General features: G+C 26.7%; 2 protein-coding genes across 2 annotated transcripts in view; both read left to right on the top strand.

The window, feature by feature from the left end:
• Positions 1-21,236, top strand: part of LOC113383497 — a 34,333-nt gene extending 13,097 nt beyond the window's left edge. Inside the window, exons 2-7 of the mRNA XM_026621760.1 lie at positions 8,743-8,835; positions 15,890-15,954; positions 17,106-17,188; positions 20,150-20,283; positions 20,347-20,496; positions 21,034-21,236. Of these exons, the coding sequence (XP_026477545.1) occupies positions 8,743-8,835; positions 15,890-15,954; positions 17,106-17,188; positions 20,150-20,283; positions 20,347-20,496; positions 21,034-21,236 (728 nt within the window). The remainder of the gene's footprint in view (positions 1-8,742; positions 8,836-15,889; positions 15,955-17,105; positions 17,189-20,149; positions 20,284-20,346; positions 20,497-21,033) is intronic.
• Positions 21,237-22,226: 990 nt separating this feature from the next.
• Positions 22,227-26,125, top strand: part of LOC113383498 — a 17,516-nt gene continuing 13,617 nt past the window's right edge. The window contains exon 1 of the mRNA XM_026621761.1: positions 22,227-22,254. Within this exon, the coding sequence (XP_026477546.1) occupies positions 22,227-22,254 (28 nt within the window). The remainder of the gene's footprint in view (positions 22,255-26,125) is intronic.

Raw genomic sequence — 26,125 nt, forward strand, 5'->3', positions numbered from 1 at the left:
CTGCTCAGTTTTCCAAACATCTTCTAAAATTCATTAAAATTACAAGACACAATTGCATGATTCGTAACTAAAATCAAATATTCACAACCATGTAAAATATTAATGTATTGTAAGAAATTAGCATAGCTTTGTTTTTTATGCAATTATAATTAAGAATTTACTCCTATAACTATGCCATACTATATTATTTGTGAAGCAAATAATATTAAGTTTCCAAAAATTAAAATGCCATGTTGCGCAGTTATAACCTTAGTCCAGTCATTTAAGCTTAAATTAGGTAAGAATCTCGGAATTCGAGATATCCAAGTCTGTAAATACTTATATATTGGCACCTAAAAGTTATCTCAGAACCTACATATGGTAGGGTGTTCGCTGGGTATCTCAAATTCCTAGGTTAGTTAATGGCTGGACTACTTCTTGTTTTATGTTTAAGAAGAAACATTTATTATTTTTATTATTCGGATTTTAGATCACGTCTTGTGAAGCAATAAATAGTAACAGCCTTTGCGTGTAAAGGTATTTTTCATATAAATATCTGACACATTCTGGTTCTAGTCCATTTAACAATTATTTCCAATATATTGGTTAATTATACTGATTGTTTATCTATCGATGAAATTCAAAAAAACAATTTTTATCTGCCAAATTTGCTGTATATAATTAATTAATATTATATATATATATATATATATATATATATATATATATATATATACTAATGGCTTAAGCTCTATTTAACTAGCTTTCCTCAGAAAAGTTGATTAGGGACCTCTAAGCTTTCAACCTTTCCTGAGTTATTTGCGTACCTATAATATGTATATATATATATATATATATATATATATATATATAATATTTACACAGCATATTACTCACATAAATTGAGATGAAAAGAGTTAATTCATAATTTAACACGCCACATTTATGTTCTATAATTTCTCCTCATAAAATATTCAATAGAAGTGTATGAACACTTATATATATATATATATATATATATATATATATATATACGTGTATATATATATACATTTATACATGCATATAGTTATATACATATGTATTTTAATGTTAAAAATCAGATATATTTGGTCAATTCGAAAAGTAATTTGTATTTACAGATGTTTCGCGATAGTTCACAATGGAGCTATTATAATCGAAATATTATATTATTACAAATTAATTTGTAATTTTTGAGAGCCACAAATTAAAAAAAAGCCTATACAGTGAGAGTATAGTTGTGTATAAAATTAGGTTTAAAAATTTAGAGATTAAGTTATTCTCGACTTTAAATAATCACGCATAATTATTATTATTATTACTCTTATCATCGCCATTATCTATTATTATTTATAATAATAATATTATTATTATTCCTTTTATTATATATATTTTTTGTGGTTAAATCATAGCAGAATAGCTTTTAGACTTACGTGTAATTTTGATTGCTGTTTATTAATTAATAAAAAAATAATAATAATCAGGCAACCATATACACCTGTAGATCAAAGTATTATCAACGATAAAATTCGAGCCCTTTAAAAAAATCCAAAAGCCGTCTCAAAGATCACTTGCCAAATTAACTTGCCAAAAAGCTCCACATTGCAAGGGCTAGATTAAAGAAAAAGTTCATACTATATTAATCTATGTTAAGGTCGAAATCACTGTTAATAGTCAGATGATGAAGTATTTTAAAGCCTATTTTATTTAATTCTAAACTTCCACTTGTTATTCTTCTAGTTGTAAAAGTTTACGTCTATAAAAATAGTAATTATTTTATTAAATATTTTAGAAGCAATTTTTTATTATTTTAAATTTTAATATTTTCTTAAAAAAGGTTTGAATATATATATATATATATATATATATGTGTGTGTGTGTATATATATTTGAAAGTGTACGTTCGTTTATTGAAAGTGAACATATGTGTCCCCAAGCTTTTGATTGACATGTCCTGCAATCGAATAAAAGTCCTTCGCCGTGCCTAATGACACCCTCTACATGCATCGACATCTGTAGGTATATCGTATATACGACGATATATTGTTATACATATACCGATTTCGGTTCATATACACTTCTACATTAATATTCATGTATTTTATATGTAGCTTTTCAACGGATTTTCCAAAGATTTGATTCCTAAAAGACCCTTTCAACAGCGTACACAAATCCAAGCAAAAGAAGAGGCTTGTTTCATGTCAAATTTCTATCATTTGTTTTAGAATTAGAACATTTTTACTACATTATTATTTTCATTCTACAAGATTTTTAGATGACGTCAAGGAATTAACTAGGTGTTGTTTTTCAGTCGTTTCAAGTCATTATGAGTCGCTTGACATTAAAATTAGAATATATATATATATATATATATATATATATATGATAGTAATATATTGCACAACTTTGAAAATAAGAGACCAGAGAATGCAGTTTTAGAGTTGCACTATTGCAAAATTACAGGAAATTGCACGTATGTTAACTTTTTCTTTATTTCGTTCACCTTTATTACTTCATAAATAACATGAATTCCATATTCTCATTTCCATGGGACATTGCAAAATTTCAAATAATAAAATAATTAAATGTAATTGACAGGTATTATTAGTTTCATGCAGTAGATACAATAAAATATTTTATTTTATTATTTCTTTTAATTATATCATAGATAACATACTTAAGCTATACATATTTACCATTCGGAATATTTTTTTATTATTATTTAAAGCTATACCGCAGGATAAATATTTAGCTATTGCAAATACACTGTTGTAATAAATGTTTTGTGGTTTTGCAATTTTTCATTGGCTTTGAAGTGCTTTGCATGCTAACATTTGTACTAGAATTTCGTAGCGCAATTGATTCTTATTATTAAAACAATCACAACTCCAAGATTGAACTAACATTCTGAAACTTTTATGTAAACAGTAAATAATAATAAAATTATAGCATGTATTATTTTTGTTGCCCCCAGTCTGAGAAGATTAAATAGTCCTTCAAAAATAAAACAATCCTTTAGATAATTGGCCTAAAATTTAAATTTTGACCAAAATAGAAAAAAATTAACAGAATCCTGTCATTTTGAAAACAGACTACTGATCCTTATATAAAATATATTTTATTTAAGGTTTAGGGCTTTCTTGCGCATAGTGACTTGCTATGCACTTCGAATCAGAGCCTGATCATGTCAAGCTGTGGTGACATCAGTTTTTACTTAGAAAATAGCCCTTTTCACACCGCAGTGCCCGAAAATAGGAAATATTCAATTGAAAACATATTTTTGATCTGTATTTTCAAGTGAAAATGGCCATCGTAACACGAAACACGAGTCACCGTATATGTATTCATATGTTTTTACATCGTATGGTCCTAATAAGAGAAGCTTTTGTTTTTTATTTCATGAAACTTTTTCAATTTGTAATCGTTTATTGACGTTTCGGAGATATAAATTTGGTTAAATTTGATTAATGGCTTAAATTACCAATTATTTTTTAAGTTCTCTTATTATATAAATATTGCTATAAAAAAATACAGTAAAATATGTACGTACTTTTTAAACGATTCTTAACTATTCCTGACGACGAAGATGAAAAATCGTATCGGTGAAATTTCGATGAAAAAGTTTCACGAAAAACAGATTTTTTTGTTCAAAAAATTTAGGATATTACAGATATTTCTCTATATTTCTCTTTATATTTTCTCTTATAGTGTGAATATTTTTGAAATATTTGTAGCTTATAGGAAAATAGAGATCAATGAAAGTTAAGATCGCACATTTTAACACTAAATGTGTGTTCTTCTTCATAAGACCAGCTGAATGATAACATAATTAGTGTAGAAACATACACAATAATTGTATTCAATTATTGATATTTTATTTTCGATCTACTTATTTTCTGCTAACATTTTAAGCATAATATATATATATATATATATGTAATAAATAATTTATATGTAAAGTATGTCAGGAATTATTTAATAGTGCGAATGCTTTTCTTATGTAATGGATACTTACGTGTAACCAGTTTTCTCTTTCCATATGAACTCGCATCTCTCACGGATAGTCAAACTGGATTCTGAGATTTAATCCTAAATTTCCTCGTTTTCAATTTTCTTATGTGACTATTAGATAATGTATCTCAAGATATCTGGAAATAAATTCATCAGTTTAATATTGTTAGTTTGAACATTTATAGACTTCTTAGCACATCAAAACATGAAAAGTTGAACTAATATATGATATTTTTTTATATACCTCTACGTTATTTTTATTGTGCTTACTTTATTAGTTATGTCTTTTTTTATTAGTTGTTATAATTCACAATTTATACTCATTTACCTCATAGATCATTTTATTTTTAAGTTTACTATATATAATCACAAAATTTAAATTTAATATATCAAAATTGAAAAGGCTTATTAATACTGGGTAACCTTTTATATCTAATGTTTAATATTTCATATATCATCAAAATTACTGAATGCCTTCCTATTTGTAAAGACAGATTGTAATTCAATGAAGAAAATAAAAAAATAAAAATAAAAAATACCTTCACGTATCAACCAGAGAGAAGAAGGTCCAAAAACAAAGATAAGGGTTAAGTTTTGAAAAAACTCTTAGGGGGTGGAATCTAAGGGGGTAAACCCCCTGGGTATGGGTTCATCAGCCTTCCAAAATTAGTGGGGGATCGGTCATACATTTAGACGCGATTGGGGCACCCTAAATGAGTCAAAATAAAAATTTTCAAAATTTAACCCTTATTTCAGTCATGTCAGTGCATGGAACATCAAAATTCATATTAGAGGTATGGTTTTTTCAGCAAAGTATCTTGTTTTGATTCTTGTTTGATATATGTATATATATATATATATATATATATGGGTGTGTGTGTGCTTATACTTTATCTCCATATAAATTCTAGAATAATTAAAACGGCGTGCATGAAACAGAGCGAAAAGAGAAAAACAAAACTTTTGTTTTTAATTATAAAACATCTTGGAATTAATAACGTTTCGATTTATTTATTAATATAATATTTATCTATATATTTATATATATACATACATACACACTCACACACAAACTTTATATAAATACATACAAAGTACTTAATAAAATAGAAGAATGTCCATTTTAACGATTCGATTCTAACATTAGAACGTTTTTAACGTTAAAGATTAATCATTTGACTAGAAACATTTGATATATGACTTCTAACCAAGAAACAAATTTTGTTCAGATTTATAATTTAATTAATAATAATGTGGTTTAATTTTACAGATTAGAGTCTTGAATAATAAGTCGAGACATATTTAGGTGCAATTGATGTCTTACAATTGGAAGTTATTTCTGGACATTTGATATATGACTTCTAACCAGAAAACAAATTTTGTTCAGATTTATAATTTAATTTAATAATAATGTGGTTTAATTTCACAGATTAGAGTCTTGAATAATAAGTCGAGACATATTTAGGTGCAATTGATGATACTTGTCTTACAATTGGAAGTTATTTCTGGACGTGCTGAAAAATCTGAATATTACAATTTTTGACTGTGCTATTACACATATAATATTACAATGTTCATGAACTTCCATAATGTAATGAATGTAATTATATTCTGATTGTTATTAATAAAAAAAAATAAACAGAATGTGATATAATATATAACACTTATAACTTTTACATTTTCTAGAATAAATATTCCTGAAGCATAGAATTTAATCCTGTGTGGTTTAGGGCTACTAATATTGGGGAGTTCTGATAAGGACTGTTGTTTAAATACTTTTTCATATTTCATAAATGATCTTTTTTATTTGTTTTTGAGAAACTAATAGAGGACGCTTTTTTCTGTCCTCAGTCGCCAAACATAGATAGCATAAATAAAAAGGATGGGATACGAGCCTTTTTCAGTAGGTTTTCAAAGGCTTGTTCAATTATTGGTTAGTCCTCAAAATATATTTTTCATGTATTTTAAAATACATGGGGTATGTATTTTAAATATTTTTTTATTTATTTAAAAATATATACATGTATCTGTTTATATTTATAATATATTTACACGTAACACACCACACATCCAGCCTTAACTTTCAATTTTCCATTTCCCCACGCGATATATGTGAATATGTCTATTTAAACTTATATGTTTTAAATATACTGATACGTATATATTTTGCCAAATATGTATTAGTGAATGATGCATGTTTCTATATGCATAGAAATTTTATGCATTAAATAAAATCGAAAACACACTTCATTTTAAGATTATGCTTCTTAAGAGTAACATCTTATTCAAATTAGTACGAGAATCTGTCGAAAATTTAATAAAAAATTAAATTTTATTTTTTATTTTAATATATAAAAAATATCGATGAGTGATTGGTTCAAATTAAATGAGTGTGAATAATTTTAATAATATTGTGAATAATAAATAGTGATTTATATCTCAGAAAAGTTTTTTATATTTTTTTTTGTTTTTTTGAAAATCAACAGAAGTAATCATATTAAAAACCTATATAATCCATAAATAATTAATATTTTTATTATTTTATAAATTTTTTAAAGATTTTAAATTATTTTATCGCCTTTTAAAGCAACATTTGTGTGGCTATGTTTACATCAGTACACAATTTAAATATTTATAGGTTTAAATAGCTTTTTACTTAATGTATTAATTAAAAATTTTAAAGTTTAATTACTTAAAAATATGTATTTTTATCATAATGTATCGAAGTTTATAATATTTCTATTTTAAATATTTTAAATATATTTTAAATAATTTTATTATATTTTAAATAAGTTTATTATATTTTAAAGCAATATTTGTGAAACTTGTGAACATCAGTACACAATTTAAATATTTATGGGTTTAAATAGCTTTTTAATTAGTAAATTAATTAAAAATTAATTTTAAAGTATATCAATATTACTTATTTTAAAACATACTACATGAAAAAATTGCATTTTCATTATAATGTATCTAAATTTATAAAAAAAAATATTTTTATTGCTGTTTTTCATTATCAGTGAAATAATATTTTTTATAAAGTTTTTTTCGTAAACTCGCATGAACAAAATATATTTTATAGATAATGTATAAAACTAATAATAACGTTCCAAAATTTTTTTTTGATTCCTTTATATTTGTTTTTTATGAAAAATTTAAGTTCTTATAATAAATAAATGCAATATCTTTACATATTTTTTACAGAATCAAAATATTTTATACTTTGGGTGAAAAATTTATGTAAAATTAGCAGAGTGAAATCTTATTTTAATTACACAAGTTATGATAGAAAATTCTGTAAAAACTTATGTCTACATTAAAAATTTCTTGAATTTTGATTTAATTTTAAATAGTGATTGTTCAAGGCTTAACAAACAATAATTAGAAAATTTAAAATTTGTGTTTTCAAATAGTTAAAATGTGTAAAATAAACATTATATTATTTTGTGTTGTGTTCAGTTTTGTGAATGCTGAGAATTTGAAATATTTAACAGAACAACGTAAGTGAAAACTATTTAATTACTTAATGATAATAAAATTTGATTAAGATATAATTTAGTACATTAATAAAAGGTGACCCATTGGGTTTTCCTTTTAAAAATCTATGTTATTTATCAAATTAATAAATCCATGTCTTTATATTTAGGTAGATTGTAATTTATAACAAAATAAAATTTAAAAAAAAATTAATGATAATATTATGATACGATTTAAATATAATATTCATCTGTTGTGGTATTATGCAACAAATGGAAAAGTTGAAATTATAAAATTCAAGCATAAACAAAAAAAATATTTAAAATTCAGATCTTCTAATCAAACTACTTTCACTTCAACACACTTATTGGCATAGGAAATTTTATTATATTATATTTGTTATATATGGAAATATTTTAAGTGCCTATTTATTTATTAATGATGTAATAATTAAATAACACATGTATATACATACATATTTATACGATTATGTTAATTATTTTTTACACATATAAAACGTTTAGGATAATTTTAACTTTTGTCATCTTAAATTTGATGCAACCTAATAAGTATAACAATTCATAAAATATAATTAATAAAAAAATATAAATTTAAAAATATATTCAAAATAACAAACTTTATATATTTTATTTATTTTAACGGCCATGTTATAATTATTGATAAATCATAACATCATGATTTCTATCCAGTTTTTTTCGAATTTATTTATGCTCTAATAATTTATCACAAGTTAAAAAGTTATATATTAGTAAACATAAGCAATTAATCAATATTAGAAAATTCAGTCAGTATAAAAATAAACAATTAATTGCCAATACAGTTGAAAAAAAATTGTAAACGTATTTCGTTGAAAACATCCAATCACTAGTTTAAACATTAAACTGGGTTTTAAACATTAGCATTAACAAAAGGTACATTTTAATTTTATTTATGAAACAACTGATTCTATTGTTATTATAATTATAAAATAATAAATGAAATATATAAGTGAAACAAACTATTATTAATCAATATAAAGTCGCTAAAAATATAATACATAAACGATTAAGGACATGTAATAATTTGCTTCAATATTGAAGGGATGCCCATACCTTTTCATAAATATTCAATTAATTTTTTTATATATATTATTATTATATATATATAAGTGTGTATGCGGGTTTTTGTGTGCACATACATTATGCATTGTATAAAATTTTCTGGTTTTTATAAAATTTTTTAATTTTCTTTTAGCCGATTTTATGAAGAGTTGCACATTGAAAGCACCTGACTTTAAAAAGTGTAATCTCGAATCTATACAAGGGCTGTTCAGCAAACTTGCTACAGGTATGTAATTTAGATTCAGTAATAGTTAAAATAAAATCCGAGTATTTAAGGGTTTGTAGAGTTATGGTAAGCTCTTGGCTTTGTAAACACAAAATCCCAGGTTCAAACCTGCGTTTAGAAGAACCAGATATCAAGCAGTAGTGCTGCCTATCAAGCTTTTTGTTCCTTGTTTGTGGTTTTTACATTATTTCAAATAATTCAAATAAGAATCCAACTATAACTCGAAAAGTTTGATTAAATTAGTTAAGACACAACTTCGCTCTCTTTTAATGAATGAATATATGATTTCAATAATAAATTTAAATATATATGTTCAATTACATTTAATATAAGTATATCCAATTTAATTATTATTTCTTTTCATTACCAAAATCCGTTAAAAGCTCGTCTAGTAAAATTAAAGAATAAATTAAATTAAAATGAAATAATTAATGGATTATTTTCTGCTTTCGGTTTTTCACTATATTTATTTTTAACCACCTGAAAAATTCTGACATACATATATTTAAAATCCGTTATTTGAGTCATCACAGGATCTAAAAATACTATTGCCATCTACTTGTTCCCAATAGCCAAATGAAAATGGTGAAAATACTAAATTCAGATTTCGAAGGTATAAAAATAAATTAAAAAAATAAAAATAAATAAATAAAAGATAAACAAGTATAAATGAGTATATCTTTTTATTTATTTCTAAATAATAATAATTTGTTCAATATAGTACGAATTCAAGGAAACATCTGATTTGCACCAAAAATATAAAAAATCGGTACTAATATATACTCTTATAGCATCGTGCCCAAATAATATATAATAATAATAATAATAATATATGATAAGCGATATAACAATAATCCAATTATATGTTCAATAACAAAATATGTTTATATTATCATAGTATTTTACTTACTTTTGTATACTTTTTTATATTTTAAGATGAACGACGAGACATATTTGGTTTTCGAAAATAAACATTTTTAAATAAATTTATATTTTATTTCTACGCGTTGTTCCTTTAGTGTGGATTTTGTATAATATTTCAAAATTTTTATTTGGCCGTTGAATAATTGGATATAATTTTTACGTTATATTTAATAGTAATAAATAGTCGTTTGTTATATAAGTGCAAATTGTTAAAATTATTTATTAAATATAAATTGTTTAGACAGACACACACTTTACTCACACGTTAAAATAATATATTGTATATGCATTGATTGTTACTATATATATCGAAATGAATTTTTCAGTCTTTCTGTCAAAAAAAAAATTATTTAAATTTATTCAATTCATATAATTTCACATATAAAATTGTAACTAGTCAGTATAAATGTTTTACTAGTCTACGACTAACGCTTAAATTGAAAAATAGATCGTTCGCAAAATTCTATAAAATTGATCTGATTTACAGATTGATATCTTAGTACGGGAGCCAGCAACGTTTTCGAGCAAGCATTTTAGTCAGGCTGGTTTTTTGGTATGTGGTCCCTGGTGCTCTCTCGGTTAGGGTAAGGGCCGTCTGGCAGCTGGAAGTGGTTGCGTTAATTAGTGCGCAGCCAATTTGTACAGCGCGATTTCAAAATTTTGAAAGCATTTTAGTCAGTCCAATTTTCGTTTTTTTGACTTTGAATAGGTTCACCAGACTCAAATTTTTTGTTGCCAGACATTTTGGGCGCTGCCAAAATATGTGCCAGACGCCAATTTATTTATTAATTTTTTTAAAAATTCAAATCATTTTAGTCCGTCTGTAATTTTAATATTATGTTCATTAAGGGTCAAGAAACATAAAATTAATTTGCCAGACGTTTCTGCGGTTGTTAAGCATGTCTGGCAACGAAAAAAGTCTGGCAATATGATACTAGTAGACAGAGTGAGACAATCGCTAAATACATTGGCGCGAATGAAACAAAAACTATTATACTCGTAAGAGCGCAATACGTATACTATTTAAAGTTAGTGCAATTTCAATAACATTTTCATAAAATAAAATTAAATAAAGACCTCATTAGAAAAGACAAAGAAATTGCATCATATTAGTCAATTTTTTAATTTTACTAGCTCTAAAAAATATGTTAATGATTCTAAAATATTGCTGTTAATATTTTGAAAAATTTGACTCGACAGTGGTTAAGTAACATCGTCAATTTCCTAAGAATATCATATATTTTAAGTTTTGCAATGAGAACTGACAATAATCATTATTTTTGCTGTACGCATTTTTTTATCACACTAAGTTAACTGAGTCGAATGACTTAATTTTACATGATACATGTAATATTATTGGTACATGTACATATTACATGGCTTTAGCAGCAACTAATTGTAACACATACCTATACTTAATACTGATAATACTAGTTTTGCTACCTTACCAGTTCGAGCTACCCCTAGAATAGGATCTTAAAATTCTAGTATATATATATATATATATAAAATATACAATATATATTGTACAGCAAACATTCTCCGCTCTTTTTTTTCAGCTTTTAGCTGTAAATTGAGCAATGTTTTTTAAAAATCGAAGTGTATTTAATAATTCAAAAATTCAAATGGGTTCATTTTAGATCAATATGTATCACTATATAACGATAGTCATTCGACCTAGGTCTCTTAAATCAAGATTATAATTGGGAATATCGTTTTTTTTAACAACGAATAAAAACGTCTATTATACAGATTTATTCGTCTTATGGCTTAATATGATAACTGTTTAAGCACTTTGGATGTTTATAACACGCCTCGCATTCATTTATACATAATTATTTCGATTAATTCCTTCAAACAATCAAGTATGCGAATCTCCACACTGGGACAATAATACTACAATGTGATATATCATAAGACTCGTTAAACTCATCTATCCAAAACAAATCAATGGATTTTTATTTTTCACTTATAATTCACCTTTGATGATTATTTATAAAGGCTGCATATTATGAGAAATATGAATTTTTTAACTTTCCAGATGGCAATTTGTAAGAAACGGTGATTCTAAAGAAAATGGTATAAACACAATTTTGCGGAGAAGTTTATACAAACACATCTGTCTAATGTAGTTACTTGATTTTTCTTATGGTTTTCTGCCTAGTAAACGTATAGCGTTCTTACGAGTATATATTTTTTTGTTTCATTTGCGCCAATGTATTTAGCGATTGTCTCACTCTGTCTACTAGTATCATATTGCCAGACTTTTTTTGTTGCCAGACATGCTTAACAACCGCAGAAACGTCTGGCAAATTAATTTTATGTTTCTTGACCCTTAATGAACATAATATTAAAATTACAGACGGACTAAAATGATTTGAATTTTTAAAAAAATTAATAAATAAATTGGCGTCTGGCACATATTTAGCAGCGCGCCCAAAATGTCTGGCAACAAAAAATTTGAGTCTGGTGAACCTATTCGAAGTCAAAAAAACGAAAATTGGGCTGACTAAAATGCTTTCAAAATTTTGAAATCGCGCTGTACAAATTGGCTGCGCACTAATTAACGCAACCACTTCCAGCTGCCAGACGGCCCTTACCCTAACCGAGAGAGCACCAAGGACCACATACCACAAAAACCAGCCTGACTGAAATGCTTGTTTTGAAAACGTTGCTGGCTCCTATACTATCTGTAAATATTAAAATATTGGATAAATGATGGATAATAATATGTATCGATTAATTTTATATAATATGTAAGTGCAAGTAGGCTATAAAATACATGAAGTAAAAGAAATAATATATTATTTTTAAAATCGAGTATCTCGACATCGCAGTCATTTAATTCTTCAAATTTATTTAATTAGATTGCACATAACATTCTCAATATAAATGTTTTACTAGAAGTATACAACTAAAGTTAAAATTGAAAAATAGATCGTGCACACAATTTTATAAAATTGATCTGATTCACTGATTGATATCTGTAAATATTAAAATATTAATAAATGATGAATAATTATATGTACCGATTACCTTTATATAATATGTAAGTGAGCTAAAATACACAAAGTGAAAAAATAATATATTAGATTATGTATATGTTTTTTTTAAATCGAGTTCTCGACATCGCCAGCCATTTTGATCAGTGTGCCGTGAAGTCACCCGTAGTATTAGGGCATCATGCGTTTTTCGAGCGATTCGCCGGCAGATATATTGTCTTTGCACGATAAATATCAAATTTTTCGGAAAATAGGAAGTTGAATCAGAAAACATTATGTACAAAAGTTAAATCATTAAATACAAAAGCAAATACAAAACTATGTAGATGAAATCAAAATTATGATTTAAAAAAGAAGATAATAAAGTAATTATTAAACGAATGTATTACAAACTTTATACAAATTTAAATGTGTATACACTTGTATACATTTTATTACTATATTTTATTATTATTCAAAATTAATAAACGCAGATTGGAGAAGTTATTAGTAAACAAAAGAAATATATATGAAGCTTAGTGATTAGCAATGTGCTGGAATGCCATAACTCAAATAGCCATGATATTTATACAATAAACAAAATATTCCCAATCCTTAAATAAATGCTCGAAAACTTAAATCCTATACGATAAAATCATAGACCTACTGACCTACATGTAATATAAGGCCTATGGATAAAAAATGTAATAGACCCATTTCTAAATTGTAAATATATTCATCCATTTTATGAATTATAAAGTCCTACATGTAGTGTATGTATATTAAAATAAAGATCAATTTTATATTGCACAAGCCACAAGTTTAATTGTTTTTCAAATCGTACTCATTTTTCTTAAATAATTTTAATTTACTTACGTTTTTCTCGTGTACATTGACTGAATATAATAAATCCAAGGCTCTTGATCAAGGTAAGGTAGTTACCCAAAACCAAAAGTCTCGAATTCGACAGGAATATTTGCACAAAATACTCACTCGCAAAACCATGGTAAAAACAGCACTAAAACTAACATATAATTTAAAAGATATATAAAATAAAAAATAAACTTCAATAGCACCACGACAACTAGCCTAATATTCTTATGTAACACCTGATTTGCCCACATTAGCTCCATTCCCTAAGCGTCTAAAGAAAAAGTGAACTTGATGACTAAGAGGATTCTAACATTTCTCAAGTTGTCTTCATGTCAACAATGGTATGAAGTACGAGGTTTTAACGGTCAGCAATCGTTCTAAAACAAATTGTTGTCAAACCAATTTGAACCCGATTATATTAATCAACTATTTATTCCAAGCTTACCATAATATTTAGTCAATAATTTATTAAACAGTGGCTTAACTATAAAATGGCAAAATGCTACAGGCCTCCGACTCAAGAAGGCTCCTGCCCAAAAAGCTGTTCAGAAATATTTTTAATTTTATGCTGATTGGCGCCGATTTCTTTACATAGATTCTTTTAAGAATCGATTCTGTTGACATTGATTTTAATCCAGATCGATAATTTTTCTTCATTATGACTTACGTCACAGAGATCAATTATTTTGCAAATACTCTTGCCTAACAGAGGTAGCCCATGGCCTGTTGTGGCAGTTATAATGGACGTATATAACATGTAATTGAGTCTGTTAAAAAATATCGAAATTTTATTACAAACATGATAATTTTTAATGTAAAATCCCTATAAAATATTTAGATGTTAATCCCTCAGCTTTGAAATTATTGTTTTAATATCATATAAACATGGATGAAGTAGAATACCCTAGGGCAGAGGTCGGCAACGCGGCGTCCGCGGGCGCCCTGGCGCCCCCGATCAACTTTAGATGCGCCCTCGGTTAATGTAACTGTATGATAACCTTAGCATAAATCAATTCACACATTTCCGAATATAGGCATATTGTTGAAAGTCTATAAATAAATATAGAAAATTTTACTACTACATCATTTTTAGAAGTTATAGACAAATTGGCAGAAGAGTTTTGCTCAAGATTTCAAAATTTTCGCAGCATTAGAACCCGTTCTAGGATTTTATTACAAAACCCATTCAAAGTTGCCGCAGATGATCTTCTGCAAAGTGTTTCAGTGTATTTCGAAATTAGTAATATCGAAGACGTGGAGTTAGAAATAATAAACTTGCAAAATGATATTTTAAAAGCACATAGTAATGATAAAATGTTTCGGAATTTAGTCGATGAAATAAGTACCTATTTTAAGGAAATGTGCGCTAAAAATTTACTCATATTGTGCAATAACATACAATTGCGAGTCTTTGTTTTCAATATGAAAATTTGAAATCAAAATGCCGTACAAAGTTAAATGACACACTTTTAGATAACTGTTTGCGGACAGGGTACTCTAATTATATTCCTGATTATAAAAATAGCTGAAAATACGGACACACAAGTTTCACACTAAATTATATGTATATAATTAAGTATTATTAAATCACACTCTTCGATGTACGATGTACTGAATGTTTGTAATGTATATATTTTATTATACCAAGATATATATGTATATATATATACACACGCACATACTTATAATAAAGTTATGAAAAATCTTTTTTTTTCATACCGATGCGCCCTCGGTAAGTTTCAGATTTAGTTTTGCGCCCTTAACGGCAATCAGGTTGCCGACCCCTGCCCTAGGGTAATACACTCAAGCTTCTGTAAATGTATTGTACATGTAATAATGTTACCCATCTAGCGAAATATATCTTTTTTGTCTGTCAAAAAAATTGTTTATTATGTGGGAGGATAATCAATTTTATTTATCTTTACCAAATCTTGATTTTTTTCGTTTCAGAAGAAAACAGTTTTATATTCTTATGATACTATACTCATACGTAACATTTTTACATATACATAACAATATTCGTATTTGATATGCATTTTATACAAACAGTCTATGCACTTTATCGAAGCAGTGCATGATGCCCTGATGTAAGGCTGGACCTATAGGGAACATTTTGTATTTATAGTTATATAAATTGATAGAATTTGGAATATATATAAATGTGCATCATATATGCACATATGTGCATCTGTACAATATATAAATAAATTTATATATAAATATATGTATATATATATATATATATATATATATATATTTATATTGTATTTCTTCAGGGATTGCTGAGATTGATGTTCCAGCAGCAGACCCTTTGCATATTGATAAGCTACGTATTTTGCAGGTATACATATTTATTAATAATATTTAAATTTTATAATATCACTTAGATTTATTTTTTTTAAATTGTTGCAAAATTTGATATGCATATAGTCATTTCCTTATCTATATATTTGGTATTAATCATATGTGTATAACTCATTCAAATATTTCTAATGATTATAATAAACCATGACTAAAAGTTTTATGAATGTTTTTTTATAAAATTCAGTTCAAAATATGAAAGAACATTGGACTATAGCCAGTATGGCCCTCTTTCATTAGATAAAAGACACAAATTGTTTACAAAAGCCTGGACATTCATATTTAATCTTATTATCTCATTATTTAATCTTATACAATTCATATTAATCAATTAATTAAATCTTAATTAGTTGATTAAATCTTATAAAAAAAATCATCAATATGACCGTCAGTAAAATGTTTTGTTAATCGTATGTGGTTTTTGTATATTTTAAATTAATTTGTACAGATTTTTCACTAAATAAGAGTCAAATTGGTACTCGATACGTATAGAAGAATGTTTGAAAAAATGTTCAAATTTCACTCAGATTTTTTTTATAATAACATAACAAAAAGTTTTTATTCAATTATCCAATCAATTACTAATTGACAAAAAATCTCATGATAAATTACATATGCATATTTTATTTATAGATCAATAATGTTTTTTTTATTTTTTTGAAAATATTTTTATTTAACGAATATAATATATTTGTTATACATGTCAATCCTGCTTTGTTTAGGCATATTGTTTATATTTTTAAATATATGTATATTTCACAATGAAGATGAATCGAATAAGTACTACAGTATGTATTAAAAAAAATTAGCATAGTTTTCTTCTTTTACTAATTGGGCTTTAGCCTTTTTTACTTCTATTTGAATAGCAACGATCCAAACTGCCTGTTCTATAAACTTTCTAACATTCATCTTAACCCAGAAAAAATCTAACCCAAATATATTTATTTCAAGAGAGCAACCCAGTAGTCAACCACTCTTGTTTTTGTGTTAGTTATATAACTTACAGATAACTTATATATATTAGACAGGTATATTTTTAATAATTTTGGCAGAAATAAATGTAAGCTTGAGAATTTTTTTATCCTTATATACACTTTACACCTTTAAATGATAAATGCAATACCATTTCAGGGCCAAGGACCAGTTAGCGTCAATGCAAGTTTGGAAAATGTGGTCATAACTGGATTTTCTAAAACCAAAATTGTTGAAAATAGGTAATTGTATATAATAATAATAATTATAAGGTTTTCTGTTGAAATTCCTTATGTGACAACTATATTTTTCAATAAACTTTTCATTTAAATTTCAATATTCATCCAACATCGCCTTCTGTTTATGTATTGAATTAATTGTGTATTAATTTAATGCATAATTAAAAATTTCGAAATAATGTAAAATAAATATATATTCATATCAAAACTAAAGTTTGCCTCGACGACGGTGTCAATTATAATTAGAATTGAGTTGTCTTTTTTATTTATTAACAACTTTGTATATGATGATTTTATTTTGTTTTTGCGTTTTTATATATAAAATGTTCTGTCTATGCCAAACTATATCCTGATCAACCAATGGCAATTGTAACGTTATTAACTTTTCTTCTTATTTATTTATTTATTTATGGCTTTCTTTTCTAAATATCGTAATGAGATTTTGGAAAACTGCTGACAGTAACGTATTTTTTTTTGAGAGAATGTCACTTTTTTTGTTTTTGTCACATATATACCATTTACTGAATATTTTAATTACTTGTAATTGTTTTTAATATCAGGCATGTAGGGTAAAAAGTCCAAACGAAAAAATTTGACACTATGTATATATATTTAATGAAATATATGATTTATTATTATTATTACTTTTGACTATGCCTGAGTATGTGAGTACCTCATTTCTGGTGGATGATAATTGAACAAAATAGAGTTCAGGACTAATTGTTTTTACTGTAAATTTAAATAAAAACAAATGTATATATTACTTTTTTTAAACATTATAAATTAAATTATAGTTGACAAGATCTAGCCTCAATCATATTATTTATTTACATCTGTTCTCAAATTTATAACATCTTTAGTAAGTAGTGATGCAGAATTATACATTGCGAAATATCTCGTCTTCTAGTCCTCTCCATGTGAAACCACCGGAACGTATTTATATATATAAATATAATTTATTTATAATAAGAAATGTTGAAATAATTATATATACACTGCCAGGCAAACAGACACTATTCGGACTGATTTTGTCGCTACATAAACGCATCGAAATTTTCCCACTAGCTCAGATAAAAACAAACATATGGAGTAGCGTTATATGTAGAACGAAATACAGGGCATCCAAACAAACTATACAGATATATTTATATATGTAGTTACAAGGCTATACACATTTTTATTAATTATTTAATTTATTATTTTTATTATTAGTCATTAGTACTTAACACTAAAACTATCGGTAATAATGGACTAATTAGTTAAGTACACTAGTACGCATGTGGCATCGTGCCTTAACTCCACAAAAACTTGCCGTACCATAATAAAATATTCGAAAATGTTTAATATTTTTATCTTCTATATATATAAAAATAAGTCGGGTTTTCCTTCCTGACGAAATAACTCCAGAACGCACGAACCGATTTCGACAATGTTGCATTTGTTGGAAAGGTCTCGGGCTCCGCAAGGTTTATAGCTAAGAAAATTAGTTGTGCATGGCATCTAGCCCTAATGCAAATTGCTAGAACTTCGTGCACAGTAATTAAAATTCGAGTAATAAAAATAATCAATAACTGTTTTAAATAATTTCAAATAGATTATCTTCTATATATATAAAATAAGTCGGGTTTTCCTTCCTGACGAAATAACTCCAGAACGCACGAACCGATTTCGACAATGTTGCATTTGTTGGAAAGGTCTCGGGCTCCGCAAGGTTTATAGCTAAGAAATTAGTTGTTGCATGGCATCTAGCCCTAATGCAAATTGCTGGAACTTCGTGCACAGTAATTAAAAATTCGAGTAATAAAAATAATCAATAACTGTTTTAAATAATTTCAAATAGATTATCTTCTATATATATAAAAATAAGTCGGGTTTTCCTTCCTGACGAAATAACTCCAGAACGCACGAACCGATTTCGATAATTTTGCATTCATTGGAAAGGTCTTGGGCTCCGCAAGGTTTATAGCTAAGAAAATTAGTGGTGCATGGCATCGTGCCCTAATGCAAATTGCTGGAACTTCACGCACCGTAATAAAAAATTCGAGTATTAAAAATAATCAATAATTGTTTTAAATAATTGCAAATAGATTATCTTCTATATATATAAAATAAGCCGGGTTTTCTTTCCTGATCAAATTTTTCCTTTTCAAATATAAAACAAACAAAGAATTTCTTCATCTTTCTCACGAAACCATCTGGTGGCGAAACGGAGTTTGTCGGGTTTGCTAGTTATAAATATAAATTAAAATTCAAATAAATTTAGATTTTTTTTTTTAATTAAAAACATTTTTTTTTCGCCTTCCCGAAAACTAATCATTTCTTCACACTGCCAACATAAGCAAATTGTTTTTTGAATTAGGTGATTCATTATCAAACTGCTATTTCTTGCACTTTTTGCTCCGTATCTCCAAAACTGCTGGAACTGCCTTTGCAAAAAACTAATAAGTACGCCTTCCCGTCGATACAAACTGAATATTTGTTGAATCATTCTAATCAGATGCCCAGTTCTCGCAAAAAACAAGTTTCTATTTTCTACACTTTTTGCTCCGTATCTCCGAAACGCCTGAGCGTGTCTTTGCCAAAAACTAATCAGCACGTCTTCCTATCACGAGGAATCGAATGTTTTTTGAATCATTCAAATCGGTTGATCTGTGCTCCCGAAAACGTGGACTAAAAATTGTATCAACACATACTTTCATTTTTTCTAATCATAAGTTATGCCAAAATATTCAGAAATTTCTATTTTCGATTTTTGGACAATTACTATAACTGATCCTATGAGAAGTTTACTCCTATTACTGAAATAAATATTCATTAAATAAATATTAGCAAGTCACATATAATAAGAATGAATTCAATACTTTTGAAAGACACAAAAGAGAAAATTGATATGTGACTGATTATTTTCTATATCTGTTTTGTCTAATGATACTATAAAATTGTTTTCCTACGTTATCTTTTCAGAGTGAATCTGAAGAATTTTCACTTTTACACTTTAATGAAAATCCCCAAGTTGCGAATTGAAGGTACATACGACCTAAAGGGCCGGATTCTGTTGGTGCCGCTTATTGGCAATGGAAAATGCTGGTTTGAACCAAGTTAGTAATAAAATAGATCGAAGACAACTGGTACAGTTTCAAAATTTAATAAAATATTTTTAGCCGATCTCGATATTGAAATGAGAAACGAAGTAAATATCTACAAAAGGGACAATTACCACTTTTTCAACGTGACTGCATCTAAAGTTCGATTCAACGTTGGAGGTTTGACTTTGAATTTGAACAATTTGTTTGATGGTCTCAAAGCATTAGGTATGGAATCGACTTTTATAAAATTTTCTAATATATACAAAATTTTAGTTTATAAAATCAAATTTAACCAGTAGTTCAGTCATTATAGTAAGTTCATCTCGGAATTCGAGATACCCAGCTGTATGTCTGTAAATATTTGTATATTGACACTATAAAGTTGTCTCAAAACCCTACATATAGTATTGGCACCCTACACCCTATGTAGGTTTTGAGACAACTTTAGGGTGTCTTACAATCTTGCAGATGGTTATCTCAAATTCCGAGATTTTTTTCCTAATTTGAGCTTAAATGACTGGTACTCAGTAAAATTGTTATTGTCTGTTGTTATAGTTATGCAAATTTTATTTTTGTACCACCACTTATTTAAAAGTTATAATCTATTTACTTGAAATAGCCATAATTAATGTCTAAATTCTCTTATCTAAAAATAATCAATCAACTATTTTTCTTAATAATCCATGTTCCCATATTTTCTTCTTATACTCCTTTATTTCAATATATTTTAGTATATATTATGTATTAACTTTATTATTTTAGAGCAAAGTACCAACGCCTATTTGAACGCCAATTGGCGTCCAGTATCGGAGAGTCTGCGTCCAATTTTGTCACAAGCTATTGAAGACATATTGGTAGTGCTAGCAAGGCAAGTTTTCCATGGTGTACCGGCAGAATTTTTCTTTGGCGACTTTGTAGATTATCTGACACCAAATTTATTGGTCAGTCAATATAAGGAACGGTAAGAAATTATAAAAGATGATTTAGCTGTAATGATTTATTAGATACTTTGACTATGATTATTAAGATAGCAAGTTTATGGCGATTAATTTAAATATTAAAAGATCATTTCTGTAAGGACCGACCTTTTATAAAGTTCGACGAGATCAATTTTACAAAAAATATATTTAATAAGTTATCATTCATTTCAATTATCATTAATATCATCGTCTTTCAATGCTTGTAGTTAAAAATTTTCATTGACCTATTGTCCCATATGGATCTTATTATAAAATTTAAAAAAAATCGAACATTTAAATCTAGAAAATGTAGAGCCCAAATTGTTAGAAATATTTAAGCTTTTGTAAGTCCATTGTTGGAGTCAAAGTTTTATAGAAAATTTACCTTTAATCTAAATAGGTAAAATAATATTCGACTATTAAATTAAGTACAAATTAATGTAAAATAATGTATATAAATAAATATAAAAAATGTGATTATTCAACGTTAATAGAAATATTTGCAAATTTATAGAAGTTTTTTGGTATAATGCATTTTATATCAAACACGAGTTTTATAATGAAATGTTAAAAAATTTTGGTTGCTAAATTATATCTTGTAGTTATGATAAAGATTTATACTTTAACTAGTTAAAAAAATTTTTTTTAGTTATTAGACTATAGACATAATTGATAAAATATCGAAAACATCAAATTTTGAAAACAGTAAGTTTTCAAAATTACTTCACTTATAATTTAAGTTTTTATTCTTAATTTCATTAGATGATACTTCTTCTTATCCAATTAAATTAAAACTAGTTTTTAAGTAGATGTAAAAATTTTAAGTATTACAATATAATATGATTGATTGTTTTATTAAAGTTATCAATATAGTTTTAAACTAATGTGATCAGTTTAATCAGCAATATAAGATTTTAAATAGAAAGTATCAAAACATATATAATTGGTTTCAACCAATATCATAATATGTATTGCAATGTTTTCCAAATTATCCAAATGGGTAATAAAGGTACCCATAATAAAGGTAATTATGTAGACACAATTTAAATAACCCGAAAAGACAGGGTAGTGTTGAACCATTTTTTAAATTTGCTTCTTCACAATCATTTTGAGAAACACTGCATTACATCTCATGATATTAGTGACAAAATGCTACGGTGACTAATTTAACAAGAAAAGTAGTTCATTTTGAATTTCAGTGTTTCATCGTAAGTTTCAATAGCTAAAATTTTTGTATGGAGCTATAATTGTTTAAAAATGTTGGAATAGGTCATGGATTTAAACATGTTGGGAAACACTGGTGTACCGTAATGTGTGTCATTGATTTCAATTAATCTTATATATCAATGTCATTGATGTTGACATCACGGAAAGAATATCAAACTGCAAAGCAAGTTGGTTTGCCGCGAACGAAAGGCAAAAACGTGCATGCGTTCCTGATAGCCAAGATTTCGTTGGAAGTCAACGAGAATAGTTGAAATACTTGCACGTCCACGTCGGCTAAATAAACTTGGACTATTTATATTTATTTACACTTTATGATTTACAGATGTGTAATCATACGACGTTATGATTTAGTGATGTAATAATGATTCGATTAATAAACAAACTACTAATTAACCTATCACATGGTACTATTAACATCTCATCCAATATTTGTCATGTAATAACTGTTTTCTATAAGTAGTGATGTTCATAGTTATTTTTTACAAGTTTTTATGATAAATTTGATTTGTGTTTCGAAAGTTATTGGGTTTGAATTTTTTTAAGGACTATGATTATAAACCAGTGATTCCCAAAGTGGTCCATATGGACCCTCAAGAGCCCATGACAACTTTCAAAGGGTCCACACATCAGCAAAAAAAAAATTTAGACATCCACGGTAGTGGATCACAACTCCACAACCAGCATGTTATATATTTTTTATTATTTTATAGTCAATTGATTAACGTATAAACTTGTATTTGAATCTATACTTTAATAAGTTTAATACTAAACGTTAGTACAAATAGAATTTATAAAAAAAACGATATCGGTTAAATAGGAGTCCACGGCACAAACCAAGTTGGGAACCCCTGTTCTAAACGATTCTAGTATATGACTACTGCAATCATTAGAAAATTTAATACTCATTTGGGCAAAGTACTAAATTATTTAATAATTGCAGTAGTACTCTAAGGGGCCAATTCTGCAGTAACTCTGTCGATAACACAGCGTTGTTGTGGCAACGCTATGTTATGCTTGTTCTTAGTAGTAAAAACTGTAAAAATGTCTACTTAATTGCTGTACGATCAGGCGTTTACACATAAAACTACTTTACAATAAATTGTTATAAAGTTTTATGTTTAATTGTATATTATAAGTATATATAAACGTATATTATAAAATGCGCATCACAAAGATGCAGTTATCATAGCATTATGAAGAAAAAAACGAGCAATTTTTAAAAATGTATGTTGAATCATATTTTCAATATCGCAAATGAACTGATATCGACAAATATTAATAAAAATATTGAGTAATATTTTTTTGAGAATTTTGAAAATTTTGAATCCGCTGGACCTGCCTTCTCCAAAAACTAATCATGCTATTTGAATCATTCTGATCAGATGCTTCATTCTTTCAAACTGCTATTTTTTGCACATTTTGCTACGTATCTCCAAAATGACTAAGTCTGCCTTCGCAAAAAAGTAATCGCACGTCTCGCAGTCAATACGAAATCGAATATTTTTTGAATCAATCTAATCGGATGCACGTTCTCGTAAAACTGTACCCATTTTCTGTACTTTTGCCCTGTTAGATATTTCTTGTTATTATTATTTTTTTATTTTGCTAGTTTTAACAATCAATATAATCTATAAAGTTAAAAGTGATGGACCCTGTTAGATATGAGAAACTTTTAATTTTCGATTTTTGGACAATTACTATTACAACTTAAGAAAAGTTAAATGCATTAGATTTTATATTTAGCATCAATCTGAACAATGTGTTCTATCAGATGTGAGATTATATATTAAATATATTTTAATAGTGTTGTGAGAATATATATTGCATCCTTTTTGTAATTTTAATTTTATTCTGCAATCTATATATAATTACATTTAGCAAAAAATGCTGACAAGTTTGATTGTTTACAAATTAGTATAGATACCCCCAGTGGCGTATCTACTAGAACTAATAAAATAAGAAAAAACTAAAGACAAAAGGGAAAAAAACAATAAAATGTAGTAAAATGGATGTATTATAGTTAATTAAACTATATAAGGTTTTCAGGAATTTTTCTTTGAAGCCTGGTCGTCTGGCCTTTCTGGTATAAAATCATAACTTATTTTTATATTTTTAAGTATTTGATGAATGTCTGTATAATTTTTTTACTGGTTTTTTTTTTATCTGAAAATAATAATTGCATAGTCATATACCAAACGAGTTAAAAATCATTGTCCTTACCCTTACCACTCGGACGCCGCCGCTTCGGCGCCAAAATACGTATTAATTTTGGAATTAGCGAGTGGAAAGGTTAAAATAATTCAAATTAAAACGCTAGAACTTTTTGGAAACACAAATAAAAACAATATCAATAAAAATTTGTAAAATCACGTTAGATACAAGTTATTTACATGACAAATATTGGATGAGATGTTAATAGTACCATGTTTTTTTTGTTTATTATCGAATGATTATTATTTCTTCTTTTCTTTTTTCCTTTCTCAATTAGCCATCAGTAGTATGATTATTCTAATGATAAAATTATGTAAAAGATATAAGCATCTATAAAGTCAAGCCGTTGAGCTTATAGAACTATATATTAAGTTCCTAATTATTCTTATTCTTGAAAAAAAAAATCGTATTTTCTAGTTGTATTGAATGTATTATTTTAATTTTTTGATTATTTTTTATTAGTAATAATTTCTTTTAAGAGCTTATAGAACTATATATATATATATTAAGTTGTTAATTATTCTTATTCTTGAAAAAAAATCGTATTTTCTAGGGGTATTGAATATATTATTTTAATTTTTTGATTATTTTTTTATTGGTAATAAATTTTTTTAAGAGCTTATAGAACTATATATTAAGTTCTTTATTATTCTTGTTCTTGAAAAAATCGTATTTTCTAGTGGTATTGAATGTATTATTTTGAATTTTTTGATTATTTTTTTAATTGGTAATAATTTTTTTTTAAAAGCTTATAGAACTATATATTAAGTTCTTAATTATTCTTATTCTTGAAAAAAAACTAGCAGTGATACACAATGCACACTTTTAAAATTTTGATTTATTTTTTATTGGTAACAAATTTTATTTTATAAATATAAAATTGTCAGTAAATTCGATGATACAAACGTGTCAATTCCAAAAACGTCGAAAATTAATACTAATTTTCAAAAATTGTATTTGTATTACAATTACCTGTTTGAAATCTAACACAATAGGAGATATACGCATAACTTTTGAATCCTAACCCAAAATACATGGAGGGATATACGTATACTCTTCTTTTATCTATGGATATACGTACCTGTGTGCATTTGTGTAAACACATATAATACACCCAAATCGTTTGAATGTGTGCACCACTTTCGTCAATGTGTGCTTTCCACCCATTTAAAGCTTTCACATCATTTCCAAAGTTTCTAGTACTATAGAACCGATAGCCAATATAATCAATACCGAATATTGATAAAAATATAAATAAACGAACAGTATTGGGAATAATCTGACGTATCGGAAAGTTCGATTCGGATCAGGGTCACAGACACCTATCGATAACCTATCTATGTGTTGGTGCATAAGTGTATATCGATATTGGAATGTGTTTGTGCGTTTTCGATACTTCGGTAAAGGTATCTCTACATTCATGCCCATTGACTCGCACACTTCCTGAAACTCCTGTA

This window comes from Ctenocephalides felis, unplaced genomic scaffold (genome assembly GCF_003426905.1).
Source record: "Ctenocephalides felis isolate EL2017-DRISC unplaced genomic scaffold, ASM342690v1 CF-g0.4_SCAFFOLD_03570, whole genome shotgun sequence".
Lineage (NCBI taxonomy): Eukaryota > Metazoa > Arthropoda > Insecta > Siphonaptera > Pulicidae > Ctenocephalides > Ctenocephalides felis.